The sequence below is a fragment of the Bos javanicus genome, chromosome 6 (genome assembly GCF_032452875.1).
Source record: "Bos javanicus breed banteng chromosome 6, ARS-OSU_banteng_1.0, whole genome shotgun sequence".
Taxonomy (NCBI): domain Eukaryota; kingdom Metazoa; phylum Chordata; class Mammalia; order Artiodactyla; family Bovidae; genus Bos; species Bos javanicus.
Window position 1 is genome coordinate 86420739 of NC_083873.1, and position 13981 is coordinate 86434719.

The 13981-nt window shown below is 38.6% G+C and overlaps 1 protein-coding gene across 15 annotated transcripts in view; it reads left to right on the plus strand.

Annotated features, from left to right (window-relative positions):
- RUFY3 (RUN and FYVE domain containing 3) overlaps window positions 1-13981 on the plus strand; it is a 92837-nt gene that overhangs the window by 34708 nt on the left and 44148 nt on the right. For 2 of the 15 annotated variants that reach the window (XM_061420412.1, XM_061420402.1), the window contains exon 2: window positions 3578-3631. The exons of the other annotated variants lie outside the window; for them this stretch is intronic. In XM_061420412.1, the coding sequence (XP_061276396.1) occupies window positions 3578-3631 (54 nt within the window). The remainder of the gene's footprint in view (window positions 1-3577; window positions 3632-13981) is intronic. 15 annotated transcript variants of the gene reach the window in all.

The window sequence follows — 13981 nt, forward strand, 5'->3', positions numbered from 1 at the left end:
ACAGTGGAGAGGCACTTTGTAGCTATTCCAGCGCTTCTCAGGAGGGAGGGAGCTGCAGCCCTACCCCGCCCGCTCCATCGTTGAGAGAGAAAAGGAATAGCCAACATCAAAGCCAGGGCCTCTTTCCCCAGACACACTGCATCATCATTGAGTTACCATGTACCATAGGAGCAACTGTCTTACAGTATGACTAAATTAAATATTTAATTCAAGTGAATTAGTCTGCTCGTTTAGCCAGGAAATAAGCTATGCTTCCTTGAAAATTCAGGGCCTTTGTACAGTTGCAGCCTGTCTCTTGTCTCTTGACTTAAAGTATGTCTTCATTCAAATGGATCTTAAAAATAAGGTGATAGAGTCTGTTAGGAGCAGCATTTTTAGCCAATTAATCCAAGTGTTTCAAGTGGAGTGGTGGTCCTGATGTTGCGTTGGTCTCATAGCAGCAACCCTGTGACAATCCATACCCCTTTCCTTGTGAGTCAGTGTTCTGAGTGAGAACTGAGTAGCTAGCGTAACTTTGGAAGCAGCCGTTTACCACTTGACATTTAGAGTGCACGTCTGGCACAATTCTGATCTCCACAGCTCTGAACTATGCTTTATCGAGAGCAAAATTTAATCCAGACCTTATCTTCTGTATCAACCAGTGAGGCTCTATATTACTCTTCTTTGCAATCTGTGAATATGTATTATGACAAAAATTCAAGGTAATATAGCTTTTTAGATCAGGTGAAACATACTCGAGGCAACAAACTGCTACTCCTCAAAAAAGGAAATGTTCTGGGAAAGAGACAGGAGTTGGCTCTGCTGCCTCCCACCTCTTTGATTCATATATTAGATGCTTTTGTTGTTGTTGTTTTAACAAGTTGAACGTATTCCAGAGGGCACAATTTTTTAAAGAAATCTTTTATAAATTCTTTGGGGGTTATAAAAGAATATTGTGGTATGCATTCTTTATTACAGTACAATTCTGAGCATGCCAAGGTAAAGTGGGGAACAACTTTAAAAAGAGAACACATACCTGTTACCTTCCAGGGAGCAGGGCTGTCTCTTTTAAACTGATTCTATCACTCTGGCACTCATGATTTTAAGTGTTGTTTTAGAAACAAAACAGAGTAAGTCTGGATGGAGCAGAAAAGTGCTCTAGATGAGACATGCCAAGGGAAAGTCAGAGAGACCCCTTGTACCCACCACCCATTTCTACCTAGAAATTCACTTTCCTGAGCTCTTCTTTGCATAGATCTTGGAGGTTCTTTATATTCTTCTTAATAAGATAGACTTTTATTAGTTGACAAATGTAGTTTTTGGTTAAAGAAATGCAGGCTAAAATAAGAATAGTCCAAGTCTATATAGAAAAATATCATGATTATTAGAAAAATAGGTTCTTACAAATCTATAAGCCTACACAATATAAATCTGTGGCACATTATATTTTCAGAGGATTATACTTGAAAATCATATATGCAAAGATGTCTGTATATGATGTATTTTAACACAAATTCATTGTAAAATAATAGAATTGTGCTTTTTCTGTATGAGACACTTTCTGAGTATTCAACACGTACAGATCCACAATCATAAAATCCAGTAAAAGCTCTGAAAGCGTTTTTCATAAGTTTGCCTGAACTTATTTGGTGCTGAAATATGACCTAAATTTACTTGAGGCTATTTATAGTCTTGATTGATTCTGTTTAATTTGAATATCCATTCATTTCCTGCAGAAATACTAATGTGCTTGCTTGTGACACTGCCCCAGGCTGTGCTAGTTCTGCGTGTTTGTTGGCCTCAGTATTGCCATTTCACCTTTCTAAAAAAATAAAATTCTGAATTTCAAAGTTCATTTGGCCAGAAAATAACCAGATAAAAGATTTTGGACTGATGTTTATTCTTTTACTCATTGCAACAGTTCTGAAGATAGATACTGTTCTTGTCTGTGTTTTATAGATGAGGAGACTCAGGAAAAAGAGATGAAGTCTCTGGACCAAGGTCATAACAGGCAGTGAGGGGTGGAGCTGGGATGTGAGCCCGGGCAAAGTCATTAATGGAAATACAATACAAATGTAATAGAATAGAGATACTTGCTTGCTTTTTATATTAGCTATCTTTGGGTCTGACCTAACAATAATATTTTTATATGTAGTTTTCGTTCCATTTTAATCACATGTCACCTTACTAGATCCCCATCTGCTTCCCTGTTTTCTGAATTTAAATTTAAATTTTATATATTTTTGGTTTTTTTGGTACATTTTTACAGGATAACTGACCATATATTTGACACTGGAATGTACCCTTACACGCCGCTTGAAAATCACTATGCCACATGAGAACCAAAGTTAACCAGTTTAATTACAGTGATAATTTAATAAACTTGTGAGAAAAGGACAAATGATAAATTCTTTTTCTAGATGGTTGTTTCAAGTTATTGCTTCAGATCCAACGCTGACTTCCATGATAAATTTTTTAAGAAAGAGGGCTTATCATGGGCAAAATATTCTTCGCTCACTTTCTTATTTTTGCTATGCTTTATCCTCTGAGAACTTACATTTATTTGCTAAGTATTTATACATATAAAATTCACATGATTTTGTGAGTTTAAGTATGAATGTTGCAGTTGTGTGTAATGGTTTCAGTTTCTGAAGGATGAAGCTAATCCATTTTTTTTTAATTTCTGTAGGTTCTCAAATTTTATAGAACAGATAATGATCTTACAGCTTAAGACACTGTTAGAAGAAACTATAATGAAGTATCGTTTATATTTGAAATCTTGACATTCTTGTCCTTTTGCCTCACATGGACTATTCTGTATACAAGAGTATTGAATTTATAGTGGGGAAGGAAATCCAAAAAAGAGGCTGTGTATACAGGTAGCTGATGTACTCTGCTGTACAGTTGAAACTAACACAACATTGTAAAGCAACTATGTGCTAATCAAATTTAATTTTAAAAAACGTTGAATTTATAGTAAGAGGAAAGAGTACTATACATTAAATTGAGTCAACGTCTTATCTTTATTGAATTATAAGTGATTTATTTTTAACAGCAATTTTTCCTTTATTTTTGTTTTGAGGAAAGAGAACCATCGGGGTGGAGGGCTTGGGACAAGTATTTAGATTGTTCTTTATTTTTACTGTTTAAGCCACCATTTATTTTAAGAAAAGTCACTAGATTTCCATCATAATATTTGGCCTGAGTCTAAAAAACACTCCACATGTGTTTTAGCTTCACAGAAGGTCAAAATAAATATTAAAGAATGCAAATCTTGATTTTCGGTGGGAAAAAAAATCGGTTACTTTTTATGGGATGTACATCTTTCTCTCCTCTGATGAGAAGCTTTGAAATTGTTAATCTTAGCTTTGAGACATGTTTAACAGTCATAGTTGATATATCTGCTTGGTTAGTGTCGCATGGCTCCTTGGGTACGTCCCCAGCACTTTTCACTGCTAATCTCCTGGTTACGCCCAAAGAGTTCTAGGAGTCCCCCTTTCAGTTACCCCTTTTGATACCTTGTTTTTGATAACACTTTTCTTTCTTGGCTTGCATGACATTTTATCTTTCTTTTCCTTTCTTTTTGCCGTTTGCAAAGACTCTTGGGAGGATTTGACAGATTTGGTGGAGCAAATGCGCGATGATACAGAAGGTGCGTGCCACACCAGCATCTTTCAGCCTTTTTTTTTTTTCTTTCTTTCTTTTTCTTTCTTTTAATTTTCTAACCACCTTTTGATCGTTTTCCATAAGAGGAAGTGTCTACTTTAGGTTTTATTTCCCATTGACAGTAGCTGGAGCAGTAAGCTTGTTTGCCAGATTGTCCATGCAGGTGCTTCATACAGGAGTAGGGTTTTCAGAGTCTTGCATTTAAAATCTTTATGGTTCCAAGTAAAGTGGCATTAATATATGTTTATGCTGTTCCTTCAGGATATTTGTTAAATGACATGTTCAAAGGGGACTTTATTTCAAGATTGTATCAATTTTTTCTGTCTGTCTTTTCATTTGTTTCTTAGGAAAATGTAAATGTTTTTATATCATTCATTTAAAAATGTATATATACATATGTGTGTGTGTATGTGTGTGTGTATGTGTATGTGTGTGTGTATATATATATATATATACCTATTTCTTTGAATTTCACAAACAGTTTAAAAACAGACCCCAGGAACATCAAGTATTTGGTCTGGAATGTTGCTCTGATTTGTAGATTTCCATCAGAGTAAGCACCTTGAGCTTAGTCATCTTATAGCATTCCTTTCTGGTGGAATTTCTTTGACAAGTAGCACATACATTTTAATGCATGAAGGCTCCCAAACCAGTAATTATTTCTTCCATAATCAGTACATTACTTTAAGGAGCTCAAGGTGATCTACACTTTTTATAAGAAAAATTGAAGTCTGGCTCCACTTCACTATATCATTTTACTTCCACTTTGGCTGGGCAACTGAAAGCTCCCCAGCTTCAGTGTACATTCTGTTAGCGCACGACCACCCACCGCTCTGCCCACACTGGCCTTTCCACTGACTGCATGAGCTGCACTCAGCCTCCTCTCCTGCCTTGTTCCCGTGACATCCCAACCAGAACATTCACTCCCCTTCTCCCCGCCCCCAGCTCCGCACCCCCAGTCTCTTCATGAGAACTCTACGGAAGCACTCCCTGACAGCTTTGACACAGTTCATTTATCCATAAACTCAAGTCCTGCAGAACCTGGAGCTTAAGGTTTTTTCTTGTTCTCTCCTTCTTGTGTGTTTGCATTCATAGCTAAAGTGTAAAATCCTTGAGAGCAGAGATCGTCTTAAAATTCTTGGTACTCATATCAGCTTGGGACAGTATTGTCCTTGGTAGATTTGGTCACACTGAACAAAAATATGTCAGTTTCTCTCTCCATTGATGCCCAATAGTTTCTTCTTCAGCACTTTACTTTCAGTGAGTCAGTTATCCTGAGTTTCATGCCATTTCCTAGAATCAAACTATCTTTTTATTCTGTCTTAGGTTTTACTTTTAATATAATTAGCTATATGTATTCTAAAGAAAAAAACAGATCAGTATTATCTAGTCCTGAGAGTTTCTAGACGAGGAAAAAAAGAGAGCCGTGTTGATTCATTGCGTGAGTACTGTCTGCTATGTTAGCTGCCATTTTGATTATGATTATTATTTACCAGACACTAAACAGGTTTAAGGTTTTGATTCCTTTAATAGACTTCATACATAAAGGCCAACAAATCTGTGTCCTTCTTAATAGACTTCTTCTCTATGACTTAGTCTTGGCAAAATTCTGTTTCTTTGATATGAATTACTGCTGTAAGATCAAGCCTACTGTGTGAGTCAGCCTCCTCTTTTTCATTTCTTTTTTGATGAAATTTTTGTGAATCATTAGAGGGGAAATCAGAAAGGGAAAAAAAAACCAAGATATGAATTTTTTTAAAGTATAACTGAACTATATTGTATTAATTACTGCTGTATGGCAAAGTGACTCAGTTATACATATAAAGTGAAAGTGAAGTTGCTCAATTTCGTCCGACTCTTTGCGACCCCATGGACTGTAGCCCACCAGGCTCCTCCATCCATGGGATTCTCCAGGGAAGAACACTGGAGTGGGTTGCCATTTCCTTCTCCAGGGGATCTTCCTGACCCAGGGATCGAACCCGGGTCTCCTGTGTTGTAGGCAGACGCTTTACCATCTGAGCCACCAGGGAAGCCCATACATGTATATGTGTGGGTATGGGAAGCCATACCCACACACACACATATTCTTTTTCATATTCTTTTCAATTATGGTTTATCACAGGAATCTGAATATAGTTTCCTGTGCTACACAGGAGGACCTTGTTGTTTATCCATTCTATGCATGCCAGTTTGCATCTGCTGATCGCAGACGACCACTCCATCCCTCCACCAGGGCCCTCCCCTTTGGCAACCACCAGTTTGTTTTCAGTGTCCCTGATTCTGTTTGTTTCATAAATAGGTTACTTTGTGTCATATTTTAGGTTCCACAAATAATAAGTGATGTCACATGGTATTTGTTTTTCTGATTGACTTAGTGTGATAATCTCTAGTTGAAACCAAATAGCATTATTTTGTGCTTTTTTTTTTTATAGCTGCAAAGAACATTATTTCATTCTGTTTTATGGCTTAGTAATATTCCATTGTATATATGTACCACATCTTATTTATTCATTGCTCTGTTGTTGGACGCTTAGGTTGCTTCCATTTCTTGGTTATTGTGAATAATGCTGCTATGAATATAAGGGTGCATGTAAGAAGATGTGAGTTGTATTACTTTGATGATCCCTACCAGTAAAGTGGAATATGGTAATGTTAGCCAAGAACCTATTTACAGGAAAGTCTTACTGCAATACAGCTTAAAAAAGAAAATCAGAGTCAAGGAAGGAAAATGGCTTTACTTGTTAACTCTTTTGAGTCATTGCATCCTTGCGTTTGTATAGAATTTTCTGCATCTTGTGTCTCATTTCAGTTGTATGAAATACTGGAATTTATGAGTCAGGCTTCCCTGATGGCTCAGATGGTAAAGAATCTGCCTGCAATGCAGGAGACGCTGGTTCAGTCCTTGGGTCGGGAAGATCCCCTGGAGGAGGGGGTGGTAACCCACTCCAGTATTCTTGTCTGGAGAATCCCATGGACAGAGGAGCCTGGCAGGCTACAGTCCACGCAGCCGCAAAGAGTCGGACCCAACCGAGTGACTAACACTTTGACTTTCACTATGGAGTATTACCAACACATAACAACCATAGCAGCTCAGGGTCGGGAGAGGAGCCTGCAGTCAGACCTGGAGAAAGCTACTGATGTATGTAGGCTCAGATCTTTTCAGGAGACCCTTCACTGCTGAGCTGTTTTAATTATATTTCTTATCAGTTATTATGGCTGTGTCAAAAGAGGTGGCTTTTTAATAGGCAAAGTGTTAACACTAGCTTCCATTTTCCTGAAAAACTGCTTTTTAAAATACCAAACTCTAGGAGGTCACAGATTTAACTGTTCATTTTGGTGTTTGATTTTTCTTGTGTTTTGTTTTGATTTTGGCAAGATTGAAGGTTTTTCCGGTGAACTGATTTCTTACAGTGATGGTTGGTTTTACAGTCAACATGTCTATAACTTACGTCTGGTAGAATATGAAATGTCTTCTTAGGACAGAATTGTATCATGTTTACAACATTGGTCAATTATCTTACATCTCATCTCATATGTGCTATTAATTCAGGTTGAAAAGTTTTGAAACTCACTAAAAGATTATGAAGACTAAATGAAATAATAAAAGCACATGGTTTACCCTCTTTAGTTCTCACTAAACACTGAATTCCTATCTGTACTTATTACAAACCTTTTAAACAGATTCTGTATATTTGCAGTTACCCAGGTTACTCATCTCTTTGAGCACTGGAGTGGCTGGGATGTTATTTGAATTAGGGAAATAATATACTTATGTGAAATAATACCTGATCAAGATGGCTTACTGGTCCCTTGATGTATTTCATGAGTTAAGACTTGATGTCCGTCATCTTGAAAAATGGAAGGAATATATCTAAGAGATTTGTTTTAGCATCTAGTACTGTATCGGGTTTCCCCGGAGGCTCAGACGGTAAAGCGTCTGCCTGCAATGCGGGAGACCCGGGTTCATTTCCTGGGTCGGGAAGATCCCCTGGAGAAGGAAATGGCAATCCACTCCAGCACTCTTGCCTGGAAAATCCCATGGACGGAGGAGCCTGGTAGGCTATAGTCCATGGTGTCGCAAAGAGTCGGACACGACTGAGCAACTTCACCTTCACCTTCACCTTCAGTACTGTATCACACATATGTTCAATGAAAGTTTTTTTTTTTTTAATTTTTATTTATTTAGTTTTGGCTGCACTAGGTCTTTATTGCTGTGTTATTTCTCTAGTTGCTGTGAGCAGGGACTACTCTTTTGCTTGCAGTGCTTGGGTTTCTCATTGCAGTGGCTGCTCTTGTAGAGCACAGTCTCTAGGGCACATGGGGTCAGTACTTGTGTCACATGGGCTTAGTTGCTCCGGGGCATGTGGTATCTTCCTGGACCAGGAATTGAACACAAATCCCCTGCATTGGAGGAGAAGGCAATGGCAACCCACTCCAGTACTCTCACCTGGAATATCCCATGGACAGAGGAACCTGGTAGGCTGCAGTCCATGGGGTCGAAAAGAGTCGGACAGGACTGAGCAACTTCACTTTCACTTTTCCTTTCATGCATTGAAGAAGGAAATGGCAACCCACTCCAGTGTTCTTCCCTGGAGAATCCCAGGGATGGGGGAGTCTGGTGGGCTGCCGTCTATGGGGTCACACAGAGTTGGACACGACTGAAGCGACGTAGCAGCAGCAGCCCCTGCATTAACAGGCAAATTCTTAACTACTGAACTACCAGGGCAGTCTCTGAAGACTTATTTTAAATTAAATAAAATTGTGTAATTTATCTATGGAGGACCATAATACTTTTGAAAGCTAACAATTTTTTATTCTTAGTACAGTTTAAGCATTTCTAAATATTTAACACCCATGAGCTTGTTTAATCTTCAGAACCCTATCATCATCTTATGGATAAAAGAAGTAAGGCCTGCAGAGTTAAGAAACTTTCACAGTGTAATACTACTCAGCAATAAAAAGGAACAAACTATTGATAACCTGGATGGATCCCTCAAGAATTATGCTGAGTGAAAACAAAAAAATAAAGCCAATTTTAAAAGTTACATATTGTTTGATTCCATTTATATAACATTCTTGAAATGACAGCACTACAGAAATGGAAAATAGATTAGTAGTTGCCATGGGTTATAACAGGGTAGGAGGCAGGAGGGAAATGCTTATGGCTATAAAAAGTCAAAATAAGGGATCCTTGTGACACAGTTCAATGTCACATCCTGGTCATAAGTTACTCTAGTTTTGCAAAATCTTACCTTTGGGAGAACTAGGTTAAGTGTACACAGTATCTCTCTATTATGTCTTACAACTGCTTATGAAGCTACAATTATCTCAAAATGGTAAGTGCCAAAAAAAAAGAAAGGAAAAAAGAAACTTGCTTAGGGTTACACAGCTAAGGGAAGTTCAAATGCCAGCAAACTAGTTTCAGAGCTGTGTCACCCACTGTACCAAAGTTCAAACCTAGTTGACTCTCAAAAATACTTTTCATCAGAACTCCACACACACATCATTGATTTCTACAAAAGTTTCTTAACACATAACCTTAATATATGAGACATACTATAATAAATCGATTTTTTATACCCCACTAAGGAGTTGTGAACTTTAGTTTGATAGTCCAGTTTCCTGTACTGCCTCTCTGTTATATATCCATTTTAGCTCTTGCTACCAAGATATAAGCAAAAGAGCTCTTCCAGCATTGCCAGTATGTTGCGTTCTGTTCCAGCACCCTTTAAAGGCTGAGCCAGTGATCTTGCATCCTTCTATTTTGCTTTAGACCATCTCTTCTGATGAAAACATCTTATTTCTAATCATTGCACCCATTATCCCTTTGCTAGTAATTATCCAACCCCAAACTTTAGTTCGTATTTATAACTGTGTGATAAAAATTATTATAGAATGCTTCCACATCATTGGGTCCTTTTTTTTTTTTTAACCCCTTACTTCCAAAACAGTTATTCAGTGTTTTTCATTTCCATTTTTAGCACAGTATTCCAGGCTCACAGGGTGAAAATGTTAGGTTATTCTTCACTCCTGTTTCCTTAACAGGTACGATTCTTCAAGTTAAGCCATTTTGATCCTCTCCCCCAAATTATTCAAATTTACTGTGCATAATCCTTTTAAGGAGCTTCCCAGGTGATGCTAATGGTAAAGAACCTGCCTACCAATGCAAGAGATGTAAACGATGCGAGTTTGGTGCCTGGGTTGGGAAGATCCCCTGGAGGAGGGCATGGCAACCCACTCCAGTATTTTTGCCTGGAAAATCCCATGGACAGAGGCTGGTGGGCTACAGTCCATAGGGTTGCAAAGAGTCAGACACAACAAGTGACTTAGCACGCACGCAGTCATCCTCAAACAGTGTTTTAATCATATGACTTCCCTGCTCAGAACCCACAGTGGGTTCCCACTGCCTGCTTCCTGGATATTCAGGTCTAGTGTTACAGACCTGTCATTTAACTCTACCCTTCCTGTTTTCTAATTCTCCCCACCAAGAAGAGAGTGCTCCCCACTGTGTTCTTATCTCCCTCACCTCATTTCACATACCCATTCCCACCACGTGGAATACTTTCTTCCATGTTGTCTGTGAGTTCATATTTAGGTTCTGCCTCAAATCCTGTACTGCAGTTATCATGCTTTTATCTTTATATTGATTTGGTATTGTCTCATTTGGAGCATGAGTATACAGTATTCCAGGAAGTTAAATTAAGGGTAGAGATTATGCCTGTATTTTGTCAAGGTTGGGATTTACTCTTCTTACAAACTAAAAAACCATCCTATTACTGTTTCTTGGATACTGGTAAAGGACACGATGAAAAACGTGACACAGTGGGCAGCCTGAGCATCAGCACATTAGTATCAGTTCCTCTTGCATCAGAGTTGCACCTGGGAGCATCAGGAAGATGCTGTGTGCACGGTGTTTCTATGTTGCAGCTGAGGAACACTGAGTTTGGGGGAACAGATGCTTTTATAGGAAGCAGCAGTAAAGCCTCATCATGTCTCACAATGATCAGTTGCAGAAGCAACCCCAGGAAGTGGCCTGGGTAATAGAGCAATCAGGGCCTGGCAGTCTTGATACAACCCATGAAGACTTACAGTAGTGCAGGAAGTCCCAGAAGGATTGTCCTCTCTCCGTATCTTACAAGTTAGATAAAAAGACATGAGAAATTTCCCCAGCATCACTCAGGGGATGTGAGAAAGACAGCTCTAACTCTTCTAGATCAGAGATCTAACTGTTCTAAGTCACAATGTGCCCCCTAATACTTAAATTATTTCTGTGGAATAAATTGAGCAGAGCAGGGAACTCTTGAATTTGTACTTAACACCTAAATTTCTTATGTTGCATCAAAACAAAGAAGATTGACAATTGTCCCAACTTCTAGGTGTTCCCAGAAATAATCTGGGTATTCTTCAGTGGTGTGGAAGGAATTCTTCAGGTAAAGGTACTTGAAGAAGCCTGGGAAACTTGCCGAAACTAAACTTGATTATAGTATCCTATTGGGAGCTCAGTGAAGAGGAGATCAGTGTGATTTCCTAGGGAACTCTTGGACAAGCTGGATTAGAAATGAACATCTTTTAAAAATTAGAAATGGTTACCTAAAAGAAAGCAGTGTTTTCCTCTATTGCTCACAGTGTTCTGACTCTGAATGTGGGTTTTTTCTTTTTCTCACACCCACCAGTTCTCCAACATCACTTCAATTCGGACTCTATCTCTCTGGGGTTAACACAGGCTCCACAAGACGCCCCTTGACTTTCAACGCAGATCACAAGTCTAAGTTGTCACCCGTGCTCTGATCCACCAGCTCGAAGTTAGAGGTTTTCATGACCCCCTCCTCAAGTTTTATAATTTGCTAGACCAGTTCACACAACTCAGGAAGAGTTTACTTGCTAGATTACAGGTGGGTTCTAACAGAGCACAACTCAAGAACAGCCAGATGAAAGAGATGCATAGGAGCACAAAACTTCCATACCTTCTCTGGGCACATCACCCTCCCATCACCTCAGTATGTTCAGAAGCTCTCTGAACCCTTCCATTATGGTTTTTATGGAGCCTCAGTATGTAGGCCTCAAATGATTATGATTTAATCATTGATTAAAACCTGGTTCCTTGTAGCTCAGGTGGTAAAGAATCTGCCTGCAATGCAGGAGACCCAGGTTCAATCCCTGGGTCAGGAAGATCCTCTGGAGAAGGGAATGATGACCCACTCCAGTATTCTTGCCTGGAGAATCCCATCGACAGAGGAGTCTGGTGGGCCACAGTCTGTGGGGTCGCAGAGTCAGACACGACTGAGACACAACTGAGCGACTACTACTACTACTCTTATGATTGCACTCTCCAATCTCCCGCCCCCTCCCCTCCCTGGATTTGTAGGTGGGAAGTGATGGCTGAAAGTCCCAACTTATCGCACCACTGGTTTCCCCTGGCCACCAGCCCCCCCATCACCCCCACCCCCCATCTCGGTTCGGAGGCCTTCTAAAATTCACCGCACTAGCATAAACTCTGATTGAGAGGAAGTTGTTAGGAATAACAAAGGTACTCCTTTTACCTTTGATGTGGAGCTATTTCAGGAACTAGAAAGAAACAGAATATAACAAAAGATGCTCCTATGGCTCTTATCACTTGGGAAATTATTAAGATTTTAAGAGCTCTGTATTAGGAGGTGGGGACAGAGAGAGATTGATTGATTGATCGCTTTATTTCACAATACCTGACTAAAAATGAGTAAGAGTATAGCGGTGAGTGGCTTTGGAATACTAAATATCCAGAAAAACTCATTCATTTCAATGCTAATGGCAGTCAAAAGGGGTTTTTTTGGTTATGTTCAGGGAAGAAGAAAACAGCACTGAATTCTTACTGGAGTCTAGCAGGTAAACCATGACCTGAAGCAAGAGAAAGCAGAAACTATTTTTAATTGTGGAATTTTCCAAGTACATAAAGTAGAGAGAGTAACATAAGAAACTCTTAACTTTTCCATCACTCAGCTTCAATTATTATCACTGTATGCTGATCTTATTTCATCTATCACCCCCACATTTTTCTAGAGTATTTTAAAGCAAACTCTAAACATTGGCTTATTATCTGTAAACATATTCAGTACTACACCTAACAAAATTAACAAAAATTTCCTAATAGTATGTACTATTCAGCCCATTTTCAAAGTGCTTGTCAGTTTTTTAAAATCAGGATCCATATGCTATATTTTATTATGTCTCAAGTTTTAATTTTTTTTTTAAATTAAAGCTTTATTGAGGTATAACTCACATATCATTAAGGGTTACCACTTTAAACTGTACAGTTCAGTGGTTGTTAGTATATTCACAAAGTTGTGGCTTCATCACCACTGTCTAATCCCAGAATATTTTCATCACCCTACAAAGAAACTCTGTACCCATCAGCATTCACTCCCTATTCACCCTTCCTTCCAGTTTCTGACAACTATACTAACCTACTTCCTGTTTCTATAGATTTGCCTCTTCTGGACATTTCATATAATGTTTGTGAAAAATTGGCATTAATTCTTTAAATGTCTGGTAAATTTCAATAGTGAAACAATCTGGTTTTGGCCTCTTCTTTACGGGATGTGCTTTTTATTATGAATTTAATATCTTTACTTACTATAGTTCTATTCAGATTTTCTGTTTCTTCTTGAGCCAGTTTTGGTAGTTTATCTTTCTTAAAAATTGTCCTTTTTATCTAGGTTATCTAATATGTTGGCATACAACTGCCCATACAATCCTTTTTGTTTCTGTGAGGTCAATAGTAGTGTGTCCTCTTCATTTCTCATTTTAGTAATTCTGTTTCTGTTGGGCAGTCTATCCATTTGTCAGTGTTACTGATCTTTTCAGAGTCAACTTTGAGTTTCATTGATTTTTCTCAGTAGTTTTATTTGCTATTGATTTCTACTCTAATCTTTACTATTCTTTTCTCCTTAGGGCTTTCTACTGATAAATGTATTTATTGATTGCCCTTGACGAATCTATCTATGAAATCATGGAATTAGGACATGCTGGAGCTAGAAGCACCAGTTCACTGCTTCACAAACATCAATGCGTATACCGATTGGTTTAGGTTTTGGTTGAAGTGCAGAATCTGATTCAGTTGTAACGCTGGAGGGCAAGTTTTCCCATTTCGCTTCCAGGCAATGCCAATGTTGATGTTCTAGGACCACACTTGGAGTGGTAAGAATCTAGGTCATTTGGTATCAGAGTTGTTAGTGGGGTTTTTCAAACCATGTTGTTTCTCCCCATTCCAGGCATATTAGTGTGCCCCCTGCTTGAGAATTAGTGCTGTGATTAATTATGAGTGATACAGGTATGTGATGTCTCTTTTAAAAAAAGTACT